General features: G+C 38.4%; 1 protein-coding gene across 1 annotated transcript in view; it reads left to right on the top strand.

The window, feature by feature from the left end:
* Khdrbs3 (KH RNA binding domain containing, signal transduction associated 3) overlaps nt 1–20,756 on the top strand; it is a 160,238-nt gene that overhangs the window by 42,943 nt on the left and 96,539 nt on the right. The window contains exon 2 of the mRNA XM_076835960.2: nt 3,180–3,298. Within this exon, the coding sequence (XP_076692075.1) occupies nt 3,180–3,298 (119 nt within the window). The remainder of the gene's footprint in view (nt 1–3,179; nt 3,299–20,756) is intronic.

Genomic DNA, 20,756 nt, shown 5'->3' on the forward strand with positions numbered 1-20,756 from the left:
TTATCTGCCTGGTGGCACCATGCAGGGATTAATACCTGAACATAGTCATTGAATAAGTTCCAGCTGCAAATACCATTGCTATATCTTTATTAATTATTCATAATAGGTACAACTAATTAATTAATTTCATCCTCCTCTGCTTATTCCTTATCCTCTTTCTTGAAGGAATTTGCCATTTACTTATGTGTGTTTCAATATGTCGTATGCATAGTTAAGGGCATCTTGTATAATGATATACCCCGTGTTTATGAAAAGAGTTTACTTTCAGAATTCATAATATTTAGAGTATTATTTTGTTCTCCTTTGATGGTGTGTGTATATGTGTGTTGTGTGTGTGTGTGTGTGTGTGTGTGTGTGTGTTTATGTATTTATGATGAGCTCATTCTTATTAGACACTGATATGCCTCTCTTCTCTGCTGGGCCATTTACTTCTGCTTAGGTACACTGTTTGCAAGATTATGAGCTTAATGATTTAAATCTAGTTTGGGCAGGTTTTAGTGTATTTGTCTCTGGTTTGAATGTAATAGGGTTAGGTTTGAATTGCTTAAATGAAACAATTTCTTAGTGAAAGCATTTGTCATGTTGAAAGTTAAAAAATCTCTTTCATACCAGCAGCTACAAGAGCATTTTAGTAGTCTGTCAAATAGAATTTATAAAGGCTATGAATGCTGTTTATATATCTTTTGGGATCTATTCTAATCCACAGCTGGACTGTTGCAGATTTTGATGTGACATGTGCATGGAGGTATTACCATTCACTTTATTGTAGACCTGGCTAAGCCCTGTCTTGTCTTAAAGCTGAGAAGAGCCAAAGTACCTGGTGAAGGGGCTCTGCATCAGGAGGGCCCTCACACTGCTGCTTCCTGGTGCAGGCTGGTCTCCGTCAGTCAACCATCCTTTTCTGGACCTTTTATGAATTTTATTCAGTGTTTCTTTAGGAAAACAACTTATGACTTCTAGAAGAGCACTTTTCAGCAGTGAGGAGCGGCTCTTTATAAACGTTATGGAGTTGTTCCAATTATTTTGAAGCATTCTTAATAATTATTGACTTACTTAACCTTGTATTAATCATTTTTGGATTCCTTCCTATGTCAGTGCTGGCACCTCTATTTACTTGTCCTTAGTTTTCCTCCCTGTTGGCCTGACTGAATCACCCCCTTTCTCCTTTGAGTCTGTCCAGTCTTTCTGCAGGAGTCCAGAACTTGGGGTCAAAAAATCAATTCACGTTTAAGCCTGTTCATTTACTGACTTTGTAAGTGAAAATTTTATCATTACTACTGCCCGATTTTTTTTCCATCTTGTCTTGATAACAAGAGAAAAGGGGAAAAAAAGGTAGATTATAATAGCTTAGTAAAACTCTAGTTATTGACTGTGCAGACGAGTGAATGTGAAGTAGTGTTGCAGAGGACTATTTATGTTCCTGAATCCTGGCAGTTTTCATTCCTTATACTTGAGGAATTTAGCACATATTTTAGATTTATCAGCTTTTAAAGTAATTTTTAAATTCTGGACCTCTTAGTCCCTTTTCTGCAGCACTCTGTACATAATATTACATTTGTTTTAGGTTCACATTCTGTATTCTATTTCAGCAGCTAGTATAATTCCTGCATGTAAAAGAACTCACTCTTTTTTAGGGTAGATACCAGCGTTTCCCCATCACGGGAAACCCCATTGTATTTAAATATCAAAATGTTTTATATCTAACTTTCAAACATATCTGTTCTCTAAGTGAGACATGAATGTTAGGTAAATTCTCCATCATAATTTCAATGAAAGGGGATGAAGAACTTAAACGAATTATCCAAAGAGAGTGAAACTTTTATAGATTTTTCTCCCAACAATGTGTAAATATAAGCCTGGCTAGCTTAGTATAAATTTTTGTTTTATTTAGTTTTAGTATTTAAAAAACTCTTTAAAACTTAAAAAAATAGTTTAATTTAAATGCAGATCAAAACTACACTGAAATTTCATCTTATTCCAGTCAGAATGGCAGCTGTCAAGAATACCAACAGTAATAAATGCTAGAGAGGATGTGGAGGAAAAGGAACACCCCTGTTGATGGGATTGTAAATTAGCACAACCACTATGGAAATCAGTTTGGAGGTTCTTAAAATGACCAGGAATAAAACCACCAAATGACCTAGCTATACCACTCCTCAGTATTTATCCTACAGAATTAAATTCAACCTAGTATAGAGATAAATGAATATCCTTGTTAAAGCAGCACAATTCATAATGGAACCAGCCTATATGTCTGTCATTGGATGAATGGATAAAGAAGATATGGTATATGTACGCAGTTGTAGCTTGGAGGTGGCAGTCCATACCCTCATTTCAGCAGTCGCTGGAGCATCTGATGGGTGCCTCTTGTTCAACCACCTGCTCCCGGCCGTGAGGTGAATAAAGCAGTGTACTGATATATTTTAGGCTCTGAAACTTGCACATAGAAAGTCATTGGTAGTTGATGTCTGTTGAAGAAAGAAAGATCCCACTGAGAAGTCTGTTCTGGTGGGAGAGGTATGATGTTCTCTCTTAACGTAAGGGCAACAGAGTCCAATGTGATGTGCTTTGTGAGCATCAACCTGGGAAAGAAAGAGCCACTCTTACATTCTTGCTGCTCCACTGAGGAAAAACTCAGTTGCTCAGAAAAAGTGAGATTTAATGAGATGAGTGTTGGAAGAGCATGGAGGTGCAGTCTTCAGAGTGTCACATAGAACACTGCCTGCAGTTGCTTGCCGTGTGAGGAGGTAAGGCTGGGCCTTCAGTGCCATCGCAGAGTCGGCCCTTGACGGGCCCGTGCTTCAAAGCCAGGCAAGTCTGCTATAGAAAGGGGAAAGCCAGTTTGTAGTGCAGACTTGAGATCACGTCCGCCTTTTCCTGTTTGATCAGCTTCTCTGAATTCCAGAAGGCCCCAGGGGTGACTTTATTGCTTTGTGTTTGTCATCTAGCCTGCTATTCCCCTCTATTAGCACGGGCAGTGGGGATTGACCTTGTAGAACCTCTGTATATGAATGTCTTCTGTTTATGAGGATTCATTGATAACATAGGGAATGTGTCATTACCTGAAAAATCATGGGGATCATTTTTGCACTTGATTTCATGTCACAGCATTGAACCATGAATTCTGTCCTCTGCCATTCTGGGTCATATGCTTCATGGTTATCTTTTTGCCTCTACAGAAATAGAAAAGTTTCAAAAAGGAGAAGGCAAGGATGAAGAAAAGTACATTGACGTGGTGATTAATAAGAACATGAAGCTGGGACAGAAGGTGTTGATTCCTGTAAAACAGTTTCCTAAGGTAAGACCGCGAGGTCTGCGCTGCAGATGCGTTGACTCAACCCGGGGATTGGGTGGTTGGTTTATATGCTGTTGGGTGTTTTCTGGAGATGTTTCTCTCTACACCCCCCATGTATATATAATTAGAAACTTGTTTTTAAGTTAATAAGTAGTGTAACAGCAAACTTAGCGGGTTTAGTGGTTCTCTCCTTTCTGTTTGACTTTTGTGAGAGTTGTGGAGCCCCCAAGGAAATTCCTATGAGTCCTGCTGTCAGCGTGGGCAGTGTGAGGTCAGACTTATTTCCTCATTGGCAATATGAAGTTGGACAGTGAGAACTTAAAATGATCATCCGTGTTAAATGCTTAGAACAAGGCTTAGTGCATATATGTTCAAAATGCCATGTGTTCTAATGTTATTTTAATTTCTTCTGTTTTGTCTTTTTCTATACATGATTGGTGCATGCTGTTGCTCTTGTCAGTAATTTATTTTTTTTTGTTGCTGAATATTACCACAGTTTTATCTTGTCTGTTTGCCTAGTTAGTTTTCACTTTGGATTGTTTAAAGTTGAATTGCTATGGGCATTTCTATACAAATAATTTTGAGACACATCTTCTCACTTCTCCTGGGTAAAGTACCGGTGTCATCACTTCTATGTATTTATTTTTGAAAGACACATGCCTTTTTTTTTCCTCCTTAAGTGGCCATAACTTGTCACAGGTCTACAAATAAAGCATGTAAGTTGTGATTGCCCTATATTATCAATATTTGGTGCTGTCATTTTAAAATTTATTTTAGTTATTTTTATGATGTCAGTATCCTTTTTTAATGTCAACTTGCAACTCATAATTTTGTGCGATTTTTCATATGCTAATTGACCATTCACATATCTTCTTTTGTGAGGTCTATACCTTTTACCTGTTTGTAAATGAGTTGTGTGTCTTTATCACTGATTGGTAGGAGTTTTGTACATAACATAGAGATAAGTCTTTTGTTAGATATGGCTCAGTCCATGGCTTGCCTATCGTTTCTTTGATGGCTTTGTGATAAGCCCACATTCTCAATTTTGATTGGGCCAGATTCATCAGTATTTTCTTTTATGGTTATTGCCTTCTGTGCACTGAAAAATCTTTGCAAACCTTATGGAAATATTAGAGTTCTTGGGAGGTTATGAATATATTCTGTGTTTTCTCTGAAAGCTTTTTATCATTTAGCTCTTACTGTTTTGTGATGCATTTCAGATGAATTTTTGTATATGATACGACATAGAGCTTTGCTGTGGTTTGAAGGCATCTTCCAAAAATTCATGGGCTGGGAATTTAATCGCTCCGTTCATAAATTAATGGTGTTTGGAGATAAGGTCTTTGGGAGGTAGTCAGGGTTAGATTAGTGTATGAGGGTGGGGCACCTTGATGGCATTGAGTAACTGTATAATAAGTGACATCCAAAATGTCTTGCTCCATGTTGTGAGGCAGCAAGAAGGCCCTCAGTGAATTCCAAGCAGATGCTGATACCATACTCTTTGACTTTCTAGTCTCCAGAACTATTAGCCAAAAAAAAAACTTCTGTTTTTTTTTTATGAATTACCCAGTATCAGTTATTTTATTATAGCAACAGAAAATGTATTAAGACAAAGGTCAGGTTCTTTTTTTTTTTTTCTTGGTACCAGAGATTGACGACACGAGTGCTTAACCACTTAGCCACATCCTCAGCCCTTTTTATTTTTATTTTAGTTTTGAGACAGGGTCTTGCTAAGTTGCTGAGGCTGGCTTCGAACTTGAAATCCTCCTGCTTCAGCCTCTGGAGTTACTGGGATTATAGGTGTGTGCTGCTGCTCCTGGCTCAGGTTCATTTTTTCCCACATGAGCATCTATTTTTCTCAGAACTGCTTATTGAAAGGTGTTGTCTCTCCTCTAATTTTTTAGCACCTTTGATGGCAATCAGATGGCTGAGTAAATGAAAGTGTATGTCTGAGCTTTTTATTCTGATTCATTGATCTATTCATGGATCCTTGTACAAGTACCACTGTGTCTTGTTTTCTGGAGCTTTGTATAGTGAGGCCTGAAAGTTAGATAATGTAGCGCTCCTCCAATTGTGTCCTCCTTTTTCATGATTGCTTAGATAAGTAAGTCCTTTATAGTTCAAAACAACGTTAAGAATCCATTTGTTAATTTCAACAAAATGACTTACTGGGTTTATGATTGCAGTTGCAATGAGTCTGTTGAGCATTTTCCTGAATATGGCATATGTCTTTATTTATTTAGATATTCTTTATTTTCTACTGACAGCATTGTAGAGTATGGGTACTTGTAGGGTATGGGTTCTTGTAGGGTATGGGTCTTACATGTTATGTTAAACTTACCCTAGTTATTTTATGTTTTGACACTATTGAATAAAGAACATTTTTAAATTTTCATTTTCCAAGTGTTTGTTTCTAATATAAAATTTAGCACATTGTCGATATGAGCTGCTTTGTGAAATCATTAGTCTTTGTAAGATCTTTGTAGACTTCTTATGATCTCTGTGTACATAATCATATCATCTGCTTTATAAATTTAATTATTCCATTACAATTTTTATGCCTTTATGTTTATTTTGCTGACAGTAATGCATTGGCTGGCATCTCCAGTGTGACGCTGAGTACGTGGCGAGAGAGGAGCCCTTCCCTCATTCCCAGTCAAGGAGGAGGGCTCATAGCTTTTTTTTTTTTTTTTTTTTTAATGTCTCTTTCCTGCTCCTTCCTCCCTCTTCCCCCTCTGCCCTTTGGCTTCCTCATTGGGGCTCCTAGTATTTTGTCATCAGATTGACACCAGCTGCATGCTTTCCGCTGCCAGTCATTGGGTGGAAGTCCCCTGCTGTCCATCTCTGAGCGTTTTGATCTGGATGGACGGGGAGGTCAAAGGCACGCAGGTGCAGCTTCCTTTTATGGAGGGAGACTTGGTGGTGATCTTCTGGGTGGAGCCTTCGTGCCTCTCCTTGGACACTGCTCAGCAGCAGCATGTTGTCCTCACATGGTGATGATCCCTGGCACCTGAGTTCTGCCTGGCATGGGCCTAAGGCCTTCGGTGACAGTCCTGATGATAGGTTGGTTACATAAACTGAGGGAAGAAGTGTTCTTTTCCTTTTTTTCAGACAATGTGTGTCATATTGGTGTTTTTTCCCTCAAACCATTTGATAGCTTTCACCAGTGAAGCCATCTGGAATTTGATGACTTATTCCGCGATTTTGATTGATAGAACACTAGTCAGATTTTCTCTTTCAATTTTTGTGCAAATTTTATTTTTTTAATGGATCTCTCAGATCTTCACAAGATTTCAGCTGTTGTTTCTTCAAATATGTCTTCTGACCCTTTTTCTCTCCTTCTGTCTAGAAAACTTTAATTTTACACATATTTGAACTTTTGATGAGAACACTTGGGTTTCTGTGCCTCTGTTTCTTTATTGATTTTGTTTTTTATTTTTATATTTTGGTTCTTCAGATTGGATGATTTCTGTTGCTGCTCTGCTGCTCATCTTTTATTTATTCAGTTTTGCTGTACTGTAGTGAACCCAGGCCCTCCCACATGCTGGGGGAGAGCTCTGTTACTCCAGTAGCATTGTTACAAATTTTACATTGAGACAGAGTCTCACTAGGTTGTCTAGGCGGGCCTTGAACTTGAGATCCTTGTGCCTTAAGGCCCCCAAGCGACTGGGATTATAGGCATGTGCCCACTTCCTACTGCTAGATCTTAAGCTTGTTTTTTTTTTCATAAGTTATGTTCATCTTGTTATTAATTCTGTCAGTGAAGTTTTTATGTCATGTGTCATAATTGTTGTTTCATAATTTTCTATTTCAGTAGTGATATTTTATTGGGGGGTATGAGAAGTGAGGGAGACATTTTCCTGTTTGAATTTTTTGTTTTTTCATTTATTGCAAGTTTGCCTTTATTTTACTGAGTACAGTTAAAAGAGGTGCTTAAATGTCTGTCCTTCAGTTCTGAAGTCCAGGCCGTGTTGGTTTTATGAGGCATTGACGTTCTCTTGCCTTGATAGGGAGCCTTTCCATTCTAGTTCTTCACATTCTACTCATTTTGGATTGTGTTACTGGATTTTATGAATGTATATTGTAGGAGCCCTGGATTTTGTTTTATTTCTCTGAAGGATGTAGGTATCTTTGTTTTAACATCTACTTAACTTTGTTAAGTTGTCTTTCAATTTCGTTTTTTGGTAGGAATTCAAATCTTTCCTTAGTCTGACTTTTGCATTTAATTTTTGGCATACATAATTCTGGGGTCAGCTGGGGATTTTAATAAATTTTTCTGTACCAAATTTGGGAATCCTCAACTCTGTTTCTTTTCTAGAATTTCTTCCTCAAATTTTAGCATTATGGTTGCTTTGAACCCTGCTACTCAGTCTTTTTTAAAAAGCTCAAAAATTAGTTTGTCCTAGGATGTTTGTTTTCAGTCTTGACTCTCAGAATCTGCCTTATTTTTGACCACTCCAGGCTTCTGATTGTTGGCTTTAATATTGTATTTGGAGCCTAAGAGTTTACGGTGGACACTTCTAGGTAAGGGTGAGTCATCCACCCTCCCCTACAGAACTGAGCATGTACTTTTTTGTAAACAGAAAACCAGTGATGAACATTTTATAGAATCATTATTAAACAAAGTATGGCCCATGGGAACTTTTGCAAATTGATTCTTTATGCTCAATAGGTTCTGTATGTTCATTGTGCAGTAGGTAGAAACATCTTCAGATAGAGCCCCTCTTTAATTGGGTTATTCTAGTAGATGATGATTCATCTGAAATTAATACTTTGTTGTATTTAAGCTACTATATGAAATAAAGTAGATGAATACAGTGTGTGAAATAAAAAATGCAGTTTTCCAGTGTTGACCTTGATGTAGTAGAGGACGACACATCATCATCTCTGTGTTTAGAATCTCAGAGTCCATGTGAGCACTGGTGGTATCTGGGGCAGATCGCTTAGGAGCCACTGCTTTCAGAATACTGAAGAAGGACAGTTTGGTGAAGGACCCTAAGACATGCAGTTTCAAGCCTGCTTTGTGTGAAAGCCCCTGTGGCTCTCAGTTCCTGGGGAGCATTCCTGCTGTGTCAGTTCGAGGCTGGGTAGTGGAGACTGCACTGGCCTCTGCAGTGCTCATGGAATGCGGCTTGCTGTGGTGTCCATGCTGGCCAGGTGCTTTCAGCTGCCGGGGAGGAGAGAATTGCTACTCGTAATATTCCATTAAATCATGGTTTTCATTCATTAAATAATTTCTCTCTCTCTCTCTCTTTTGGTACTAGGGATTGAACTCAGGGGCACTTACCTACTGAGCCACATCCCCAGACCCTGCTCTTTTTATTATTTTTTAAATTTTGAGACAGGATCTCACTAAGTTGTTGAGGCAGATTTTCAATTTGCAGTCCTCCTGCCTCAGCCTTCGGAGCCGCTGGCTGGGATGACAGGCATATGCCACACTCCTGGGGAACAATTTCTTTTAATGAACCATCAGTGGGATAGTGTTAACATAATATGGATTGTTCAGTGCTCAAAGCTTAGAGTGCATTTGCTCTCTTATGTATCTGAGCTTGTAAGGTGTGAAACTCAAAGTGAGCACACGGCACTCTGTTCTGGTGTCTTTTTTTTTTTTTTTTTTTTTTCCAGTTTCTAAACCTTGGGAATTGTTTCTCGTAGTTTTCCTGATAATAAACCCTGATCTCTGTGCTGAGCCGTGTCTAGTTGAAACAGAGTCCCGTAGAAGCCATGTCAACCTTGGGTCCAGGTCTCTGTGCGGTCAGGTTTTTGTTTGTGCTTCATTTGCTGTTCGTTCATCCGTGTGTCTGTCTGTCCGAGCACATACCTGATAGTGATGAGGATGCTGCTTGGCCAGGCGTCATCCCAGACAAACCAGTGGGATTAAGATTCAGCCTTTGGTCTCAAGAAACTCCCAGTTTTGTGAGGGATGCGAACAGTAATTTTAGAGTGTTCTGGAAGGTCAGGGAGGAAGATCGTTTTGACCTTCTGGAAGAATGCTGCTCGGAGGAGGCCGTCTCTGAAGAGGCCAGCTGGGTCAGGGCAGGAGGAAGACCGGGAGAAGCTGAGGAATTCCTCACAACAGAGGAGCACCATATGTGTGCCAGAGCTATTGGAGACATTAAAACCATTTCCTTTGGCTAAACAGAGGAGTTTCAGTAAAATATCAGGTTTTAATAAGAGTATGAGGGGGGTTTGTCAATGGAGGTGCAAGGTTAGAGTGGAGAGTGGTACATCTCTTGGAGGATGTGTGGGTTCTCCAGGTCAGTAGTTGAACTGTTTCAGGAGAAGCAGTGGCTCCCAAGTGACATATTGACCATTGTAGAAGCTGAGGTGTGACATTAAATGTCATGGGCTCTGTCTGTGTATGATACTCTGTAAGAACATGTACAAAGTGGCCTCCTTGTGCTTGGAGCAAGTGTTCCAAGATGTTCTGGAGATGCCTAAAAATACATGTACTGCCGAACTTCGTCTAAAGGCACCATTAGAAAGATGTTTTTCGTGTGTGTGTATACACATATTCATACATACCTGTGATAAAGTTTAATTTACAAATTAAGTACAGAGAATAATTGTAATAGCTAGTGGAATAGAATAATTATACAATATACTTTGATGAAAGTTACTTAAGACTTACTAATTGTTTATTTCTGGACTTTTCCTGTTACTGTTTTGGTTCAGGATTGATTATGGCCAACTGAACTCTCAGCAAGAGAAACTGAGGATAAATGGGTGGCATTATTTTATGGTATCAAGTGGAAAAAAAGAAAAAGGAAGGCGTGTTAGTCAGCTGTCATTGTTGTGACCAAAATGCCCGCCACAAACAACGTAGAGGAGGAATGATCTATTTTTGTTTCTGGTTACAGTTGTTCTAGTCCATAGCAGGCTGGCTCCGTTGCTGGGGCCTGAGGTGAGGCAGAGCATCACGAGGAAGAAGGTGGCAGAGGAAAGCGGCTCAGCTCCTGGCAGCCAGGAAGGGGCGGGCTGGGGAGAGGAGGAAGGAACCAGGGGAAGAAAGAGTCCAGTGTCCCCAGTGCCCTACTTCCTGAAGCCATGCCCCACCCCAACAGCTTCTACCTCCTCCCAGTAATGCAGTCACGTTATTAATCCATTCAGTAGATTAATCCACTGGAGAGTTAGAGCCCCCGACCCACTCATTTCCCAAGAGCCCATCTATGGAAATTGCTGCTTTGAAGACTAAGTCTTTAACACATTAACTTTTGGGGGACACTTACTACTAAACCATATCAGGAGGCATAAAACACAGAAAATTTTCTGGAAAAACCTTTCAGACTCTTTTTAAGAGCACTTATCTTCTGGAGATTTATTTTATGCAGGGTTTTCTACTTTACATGCTTCTGCACTTCAGTTTCTAAACAGTTAATTAGTTCAAATTAAGAATGAAAAAAAGGTTTTCATTTTGGGGGCAGAAGCTATTTGAATGTGTAATTTGAGATATTGTAGTGGGGTTACGATTTTCAAGGTTTAGTGGCAAATTCTGAGTTAAAAGCTGTAGGTTTGATCTAGTTGATTACATTTCTGGATGATTTGGTGGTAGTTCTTATAACTTCCGAGCCTCCTGGCATCCTCTGTGTGTAGTAGCTTTGTCTTGACTAGCCTGGTTCCCTGCATCAAGTTTTCCTGCGGTGTGAGTGCTGAAATGTGAGTGGGCTGTCATCACCGAGGCTCTTGGGCTAAGGATCACAAGAACAGAAAGAAGTGCTTTTGGAACCCATTTGCTCCTGGAGTGTCAGGATTGCTTTTTTTTTTTTTTTTTTTTTTTTAAATAGTTGTCTTGCATTTTTTTTTTTCTTTTCTAGCATGTTACAGACAATTTAAAATCCATAAATTTGCTACTTGGTGGAAACCTATTCCATGGAAATCATGAGCTTAAAGAGTCCCTATGATAATAAATATTTCATGGACATATAGGTGTGTTAAAATGCCCTTTTTATAGCTACTGCTTGATTTCAGATACATAAAATTTTTTTTCCCAAGGATTTGTGTGCAAATGATCATTATTTTAAGGGTTCATCTGCTGATTTGTCTATGTGAGGACACATGACAGGAGTGATTCTACTGCTGAGCTGCACCCCAGGCCCCCATGTGGGGTCACAGCATGACACAGCAGACACTGAGTGATCGAATCAGGCCACTTAACAGTGCATCACCTCAAATATTTACATTTAAAATCCTTCCATTTAGCTGATTTGAAACACACATTATTAGCTGTGATACATTCTGTGGAACAAATCACAAAAGCTTATTGCCCCTGTCTAACCAAAGCTTTTCCGTTTTTGGTCAGCATCTCTCTTCCTTGTCTACCTTCCCCCGACCCCAGCCAGGCTCTGTAAGAACCATGGTACTCGTTCTGAGTCAAATTTGTCCGCATTGCATACCCATGTGTGTTTCATTAGGATGGTATCCTCCAGTCTCATTCCCGTTGTCACAGGCAGCTGGATTTCCTGCTTCTTTAATGCTGTGTAGTATTTCATTCTGCACAGATATCACATTTTTGAAACTTTTTGGTGGGTGGAGGGGCGTTTCGATTGTTTGCATATCTTGGTAACTGTGGACAATGCTGCAGTGGTATTTAGCAAGACCCTGTCTCAAAATAAAAGGGTGGGGGATGTAGCTCATTGGTAAAGCATTCCTGGGTTCAATGCACAATACTAAAAACATTTTTTAAAAAATTTATACACTCTCTTTTGTTTTTATCAACTGACTTCAGACCATCTATAGAGAAATTTAACACTATCTAATACATTACTCCATTATTTTACAGTTGTTTTTGGATGACTTTTTAAACATATTTTCACACATATTTCTTTAATTCATTTTTAATTGTAGGCTGCATTTTAACATTTCTCTTCATGAACATTGTGTTGAAATCCTTAAGTCAGTAAATATCGCATAGGTTTTTTTTTCAATTTGTATTAGTGCATTCTAATTATAAATAATGTTGAGGCTCATCATTCTGTTCATCAAGCATGGAATATAATTTGCTCCAATTCAGTACCCAGTACTTACCCTTTCCTCCTCTCTCCCCCTGTTCTCTTTCTTCTACTCCATTGTTTTTTCTTTTATTTATTTTAGTTTAGTTTTTCTGTGAATGCAGTACAGATATACATAAAGTTCAAATTCATTCTGGTATATGCATATATGTACATAGAATAAATCTGACCCAACAATCCTATCATTCCTTCCTTTACTCACCCCCCTCCCTTGATTCATATACTCTGCTCCACTCATCTCTCTTCTATTTTCATGAAATTCACCCCATCCCCTGTGTCTCCCCTCTACACCCTGATTTGGTCTAGCTTCCTTGTATATGAGAAACCATTCAACCTTGGCTTCTTGCATTGGCTTATTTCACTTAGCATAATATTCTCCAGTTCCATCCAATTACCACCAAATGCCATAATTCATTTTATGGCTGAATAAAAACACCATTGTGTGTATATATACCACAATTTTCTGAAATCTTTCATCTGTTGACAGGCATCTGGGAAGGTTCCATAACTTGGCTGTTGTGAATTGTGCTGCTGTACACATTGAGGCAGGTGTATGACTATAGTGTAAGGATTTTAAATCTTTTGAATATATACCAATAGATGGATCATATGGTGGCTCCATGCTCAGGTTTTGATAAATTCCCATACTTTCCATAGGGGTTATACTAATTTGCACATTGTTCCATCAACAATGTATAATAAGTAGACCTTTTTCTCCACATCCTCTCCAGCATTTGTAATTATTTCTTATTTTTGATAATTGCCATTCTGACTGGAATGAGATGAAATCTCAGTGTAGTTTTTAATTTGCAATATCCCAATTGCCAGAGATGTTCAATGTTTTTTTGATATATTTGTTAGCCATATGTATTTCTTCTTTTGAGAAGTGTCTCTCATTCTTTTGCTCATTTATTTATTGAGTTATTTTGTTTTTGGTGTTGAGATTTTTGAGTTCTTCATATATTCTGGATATTAATCTCCTGTCTAACTGCCAGGTAGCAAAAATCACTTATTCTGTTTTTTTGTTTCCTTTGATGTACATATATGTATACATTTTAAATTTGCTGGTGTCCTACTTGCTGATTTCTGTTTTTGTTTCTTTCACATTAGGAGTCTTGTTAAATCATTGCTTCTGCTAATATGTTGGCTTGTTGAGCCTACATGTTCTTCCAGCAGTTATATAGTTTCTGGTCTAATCCCTATTTTTTGATCCATTTTGAGTTGACTTTATTCAGGATGAGAGAGAGGAATCAAATTTCATTCTTCATCAGTATATCCATTTCTCACCACCATTTGTTAAAAAGGCTGTCTTTTGTCCATGTGTATTTTGGGCACCTTTGTCAAGTATCAGATGACTATGTCCGTGTGGTGTGTCTCTGTGTCTTCCTGTCTGTTCTGGTGTTAGTGGCATGCTGTTTTTTTTTTTTTTTAGTATAGCTCTACAGCATTATTTGAGGTCCAGTATCATCATGCTTTCAGCATTACTCTTTTTGCTCCAAAATGCTTTTGCTATTCTGAGTCTCTGATTCTTCCAAATGAATTTTTGAACTTTTTTGTTTGTTTGTTTGTCTCTAGTTCTGTCAGGAACATCTTTGGTGCTTTAATGGGAATTTCATTGAATCTATTTTTGCATTTGGTATTATGTCCATTTTGATAGTATTAATTCTGTCTATGAAAATACATGGGAATTTTTTTTCCCATTTTTTAAAGTCATCTTCAATTTATTTCTTCAGGATTTTGTTGTATCAGTTTTTCACCTAATTTGTTAGATTATTTTCAAGTATTTTACTTAATTTTTTTGAGATTATTGTGATGGGGATGGTTTTCCTAATTTCTTTTTTGGTAGTATGGGAAAGATTTATTTATATATAAAAATAAATCTATTTTTATTTATGTGGATCATACATCCTTCTACTTGGCTAAATTGTTTATCTTCTAAAAGTCTTCTGGTAGAGTTTGTAGGGTCTTCTAAGTAAAAGATCATATCATCAGCAAACAGGTAATTTGACTTCTTTGCCTATTTGTATCCCTTTAATTTTCTTCTCTTGCCTGATTGTTCTCACTAGAGTTTCATGCACTCTGTTGAATAGTAGTGGTGAGAGTCAACATCCTTATCTTGTTCATGATTTTAGAAGAAATGCTTTCAGTTTTTCTCCATTAAGTAAGTATGATGTTGTCCTTAGGTTTGTCATTATATATATGAATATAGAGAGATTGCCTTTGCATCGTGGAGATAAGTTCCTTCTATCTGTAGTTTCTTTAGTGTTTTCAATGGGTGCTGGACTTTTTCAAATGCATATTCTGCATCTTTTTATGTAATCATGTATTTTTTTTCCCTACCTCTACTTATGTGGTGAATTGTGTTGATTGATTTCTTTATGTTAAATCATCCTGGCCTCTCTGAGATGAAAGCCACTTGATCATGGTGTACTATCTTCTTCATGTGTTTTTGAATCTAATTTGCCAATTTTTTATTAAGTATTTTTACATTTGTGTTCATCAGTGATAACTGGTCTGAAGTTTTCTTTCCTTGATGTCTTTGTCTTGTTTTGGTATCTGGGTGACTGACTTCATAAAATGAATTTGTGTTCCCTCCTTTTCTTTTTTTTTCTTTTTTCTTTTTTTTTTTAAAGAGAGAGAGAGGTAGAGAGAGGTAGAGAGAGAGAATTTTAATATTTATTTTTCAGTTATCGGTGGGCACAACATCTTTGTTTGTATGTGGTGCTGAGGATTGAACCCGGGCCGCACGCACGTCAGGCGAGCGCGCTACCGCTTGAGCCACATCCCCAGCCCCCCCTCCTTTTCTATATCATGGAATAATTTGAGGAGAATGGACATTTTTTCTTCTTTAACAATCTACTAGAACTTGGGTGAGGATTTATCTGGTCCTTGGAATTTTTTGTGGGGAGGCTTTTAATGATTATTTCAATTTCATTACTTGACACTGGTCTTTTTAAGTTTTCGGTATTGTGCTGGTTCATCCCAAGTAGGACATGTGTCTAGGAATTTAATATTTTCTAGCTTATTAGAATATAAATTTTCAAAGCAGTTTCTAATGATCCTCTGGATTTCAGAAGTAGCTGTGTTGATAACTTCTTTTTTCATTTCTAATTTTGTTGATTTAAGTTATGTTTTTCTTTTAGATAGTTTGGATAAGGCTTTATCTATCTTGTTTATTTTTTCAAAGAACCAACTCTGTTTCACTGGTCCTTTGTACTTTTTTTTTTCAATTCTATTGATTATAGTCCATTTTTAATTATTAGTATTAGTTCTTCATTTTCTAGGGTCTTTAGCTGTAACATTGGGTTTATTTATTTAGTATCTTTCTATTGTTAGTGTAAAGACTCAGTGCTATAACTTTCCTCTTAGAAATGCCTATATACTGATCCCTGAGATTTTATTTCTAAGAATTTTTTTATTTCTCTTCTAATTACTTCTGTCATCTATTCCTCATTCAAAAGTGTGTTATATAATGTCCAGGTGCTATAATGCTTTTTTTCTTTGTCATTAATTTCTACTTTTATTCCATTATGATTTGATAGGACACAGGGATTATCTTTCCCTTTTTCTTTCTCCTCTTTCTATTTTGTGTTTGTTAAGATTGTGCTCTAAAACATGATCTGTTTTAGAGACAGTTCCATGTGTCACTGAGAATAAAGTGAATTCTGTTGTTAGTGAATGAAATATTATATAGATATCTGTTAGGTCATGCAGACATAAAGTAAATAAAGACCTATGTAATGGTGAGAGAGGTGTGTTGAAATCACCAAATATTATTGTATTGTGGTCTATTTGATTCTTTAGATTGTGAAGAAATTGTTTTAGGTAGGTAAATGCACTGTTCTTTAGGGCATAAATATATATATAATCATTATAGCTTGTTTTTAGATGATTGATCTTCTTTGTCTCTTCTGATTAATTTTAGCACAGAGTCTACTTTTCTGCTGTAAGAGTAGCTACCCCTGCTTGATTTTGGTTTCCATTTGCATGATATATTATTTCTCATTCCTTCACCTTCAGGCTATGGATGTTTTTGCCTGTAACGAGAGACTTTGGTAAATGAGATGTAGTTGGGTCTTGTTTTTTAATCTAATATGCCAATCTATGCCTTTTGATTAACATTTATATCATTTACATTCAGTGTGGTTTTAGAAAGTTGATTTTTATTTTCTGACATTTGGATTTATTTCTAATGCTTAATTCTGGCTTGATTCTCCTTTAATTCACTGTTGTTCCAGTTCACTTCATTCCTGTGCTAGTTTTCGTTTTATTTTTCATTTCTTCTACTTGAAATATTTTTTTACATGAAATATTTCATTGAGTATGTTTTGTAGTACAAGCATAGTTGTTATGAATTCTTAGTCTATGTTCATCATGGCAAATTTTAATTTCCATTGTAATTCCGAAGGATAGTTTTGCTGGGTATAATTATTATTACCATCATCATCATTATCACCATCACCACCACCACCACCACCATCATCATCATCATCATCATCATCATCAACATCATCTTGGTTTTGACACCCATTTTCTGTCAGTGCTGACTTTTGAGGTCTGAATTAAGAAATTGTTTGAAATTTGAATTGGCTTACTTCTAAATGTAACCTTCCAGTTTTCTCTTTTACCTTTTAAAATTCTATTCTTTTCATGTATATTAGGCATTTTCATTATAGTGAGTCTTGGAGATGATCTTTTTTTAAAAAAATATTTATTTTTTAGTTGTAGTTGGGCACAATATCTTTATTTGATTTATTTTTATGTGGTGCTGAGGCTCGAACCCAGGGCCTCGCACATGCTAGGCGAGCTCTCTACCACTGAGCCCCAATCCCAGCCCAAGGATCTTTTTTGATCTTACCTATTTAGTGTTCATAATGCCTCTTGTGTTTGGATTTCCATCTAATTCCAAGATCTGGAAAATATTATATTATTTCATTGATAAAAATTTTGCATTCCCATAGTGTATATTTCAGAGTCATCTACTACCCCAGTGATTTGTACATTTGGTCTCTTAATGTTATCCTGGGTTTCTTGAACATTGTGGTCATAGTCTCTTACAATCTTTTCTTTTTGATTAACTTATTTTCAAGATTATATAATTCGCCTTCAGGGCCTGAGAATCTATCTTTAAAGTGGTTGAATCTATTGGTGATGCTTTTCATTGAATTTTAATTTAACTTATTGAGTAATTCATATTCAGCACTTCTGTTTGGTACTTTAAAAAAAATCTCTCTTTATTCAAATGATATTTCACTTTATATATTATATAATAATTGGTGACATTTTCTTTTAGCTCATTGAACATTTTAACTATGAACTTTCTAAATTTTTTCTCCAACATTTACTTCCTCTACTGTGGTGTCAATGGGGTCAATGTTTGCTGTGTTGGGGGTTGTTTTTGGTCTTTTCACTTGGTTTTACATTTACTTTGTTTGTGTGTTTATACATCTCTTGGGGTGATTATCACTTCTTCTTTATGCAACAGACTCGGTACTGAGCTTCTTAAGTGCTGTGATTGGGTGAATATCCAGGTATTGATACTTTTCACACAATCTGTGTCCTCTGCTATTCCCATTATCTGTCTCACTTAGAGAAAAGACTCTAAACTCTCTTTACTACAATCATTTCAAAGCAAAGCCACATACTATTCAGTCTTAGGAAAAACCCCAAACTTGTTGATTCTGTTCTCTATAGTTCCTTTAGTCTAGGTATAAACTTGGAATAATGTTCTGGAATAGGTTGAAAAGTTAGTTTAGATATATGAAATTGCCATAACATTAAATAGGAACTGAAAAGGGGAAAAGAGAAATTTTGGGCAAAAGAAGAGAGATGAAAAGGTGGAAAAACTAATACATACCAGGGTAAAATGAAGAAGATGGATGAGGGCGGGGTTCAGGCAGTAGTGGGTAATGTGAGAGGGAGACAGGAGGGAGGAGGAGCTTGTGTAAACCAGGCTAGGAAAACAAAAACAGCATGATTTCATTTCATGCTTTAAAACATTACAAGAAATACAAGTAAATGGGTTGAGAGCACAGTATTGAATGCTAGGGTAACAACTATGGAATAAAAATGAAGAGTAATATATACACAATCATAGTTGACACTAGAGCTATTTATAGTAAGCCATGCCAAGTTGAAGAAAATTCTTACTGAGTCTCGGTTTGGATTTCATCAGGATTTGGAGCCTTCAGCTTTGGGTCCCTCCAAAAGCCTTTAGAAGATGTCCGTCACTCTTCACTTTTGGGTCCCCCCAACAACTGCCCTGATTGTTGTGGACTTCCCAACAGCTGGTTCTAGGTCAGTCAGCCCAGGGGCCTGAGGCTGGGTACTCTGGGGTGTGTGCTGTGTCTGTTGGCTGTTTCTGTGGTGTGCAGAAGCACAGCCTGTAGACTCCGGACTGTCACTCTGACTATACTTGCTGCTCCACAGGGTCCTCTTCAGAGTGGCAGAGAGCCTGGTGGCTGTCTATGAGGGTGGGACCCACGGTTGTGGGCTGTCTGTGGGTGGTCTCCTTTCCCACCCAGATCACTGCGACTGGGGACGTGCCTCAGCGGTCTGCCTTGTGGAACTCCCAGTGCTCCAGCTTGTGGGTCCTAGGCACCTCTCCTGGCTTTTGCCTGGGACAGACACAACCATCCTGCCCTCTTCTTTTTTCTCCAAAAGAGAAATGCAGCAGAGGACAGTGAGTGCAGGTTCAGAATGTGAGCAGAGGTGTCTGGAGAAGGTCTCAGGGCAGTCTGATGGGGAGGGCGCTGGAGGGAAGGAGCTGCACATGAACTTAAGCAATTGATTTTGTTCTTTTTTTTAATGTAAATTTCTGCCATTGTTAAAATTCATATCAATGTGGAACATATAAGCTGTGACCAAATACAAAGAGAGTGAGGCCACCTGCGCTGCATCCGTTTTAATCCAGACTGACCCTGGTGCCACGCAGCCCCCTGGGTGTGTGTCCTGCTCTTCCCTAGTCTCTGCTCCTCTGTTCTCCTTCTCCACTCAGTCCAGCCTTGTCACTGTGTTTCTCAGAAGGTCCTCTGTGTGGAGGGCTTTTGCCTTCACCTTGCAGGGAAACTCTGTTTCCAGATCCTGGCATGGGCACCACTCCTGATGGCCTCACAGAGGCCAGCTTTCTGTAACTGTCCCTGCAGTCTGGGGGTCCTGCACTCTGTAGTTGCTTCCCTTCTCTAGTTAGCAGGCATTGTTACTGCAGAGCACGGTTTACTTGTCATCTGCCTCCTCTCACTGTAGCTCTCATAGGTCCTAAGATCAAGTTCTTGCCTTTGTTTCTATCAGCACCTAGAGCATATTCCCCCTGTGACTGTAATGACACTTGCTGAGGGCTGTGCACTGGCCTGAGGAGAGTTCTGCTGAATTTGTTAATTTTACAAAGAATAAAATGAAACAGTTGTTGCTTTTGTAGACTAAGGCTTTTTATTTTATTTTTTTCAGGAGGGAGACAGAATGGATGGGTCCAGGGGAACATCAGCAATGGTGCTTTTCCTCTGGCCCACCAGCTCACAGGGAGGGGTTTTAGTATGCTTCCTGATCTTCCCTGGGAGCATCTGCAGCTCAAGGGAGTCCTGCAGAGAACACCTTAAAAATGGTGCAGCCCTCCTAATTCAGGGCCTTTAGGACTTCATGCTTTCATGCTAGCCTTGCAAGATGTCTTTTGGAGATATGTGGGGTTAGTATTTGCCCTAGGACTTAGCATTAATTTGTATTCTCTGCAGCCTTTTTTGGTTTGTTTGTTTTATTGTTTTGAGGGTGGGAGTGACTTGACATTCTTTCCAGCCCTTTACATCTGAACTGAATGACTGTTCCTGGAGCAGGGTGGTTTTGAAAAACTGAAAACAGTCTGGAATGGCTTAAGTCAGAGGCAGGAACAGTGACTAGAAGGTGAGCAAGCTTGCTCAGGAGGGCTTCAGCGCCAGAACAGGACATCAGGTAGCAGGACAGACATGGTCTAAGCCGAGAGTAAGGTCAGCCTTGTGTTTCAGAAAGACCTCTGCTGATGGAAGGAGACAGCAATGTTGCAGAGAGGACTCTACAGTGGTCTGCCGGAAAGGAGATGGTGGCCTGGGCTAGGGTGGTGGTTGTGGGGAAGAGAAAAATGGATAATTTTAAGTGATAATTTATAGGTAAACTTGTTAAGATTTAAACCAGTTAGTTCATTGAGCATGAATTAGTAGCCTTCCTGCCAGGTGTTAGAGTAGAGCCATGAACATGGAAGGCCAGGCCGTTGCTCCGAGAGGATGTTGGTCTGGGTATGAGTTACTGTGTGGAGGGCACCTTTGCTGGCCGCTGAACTCTGGAAGAACAGATTTGAAGCTGGGGTGGAGAGGGTTACAAGTTGCCTTGGGTGTTGAGTTAGAGATCAGTAAACATCCCTTTGTTCCACTATTAGCTTTTTGATGAGCACCCAGTTAAGGGAAAGGGGAACCTTTTAGTGAAGACCA

Source organism: Callospermophilus lateralis, chromosome 16 (assembly GCF_048772815.1).
Source record: "Callospermophilus lateralis isolate mCalLat2 chromosome 16, mCalLat2.hap1, whole genome shotgun sequence".
NCBI lineage: Eukaryota > Metazoa > Chordata > Mammalia > Rodentia > Sciuridae > Callospermophilus > Callospermophilus lateralis.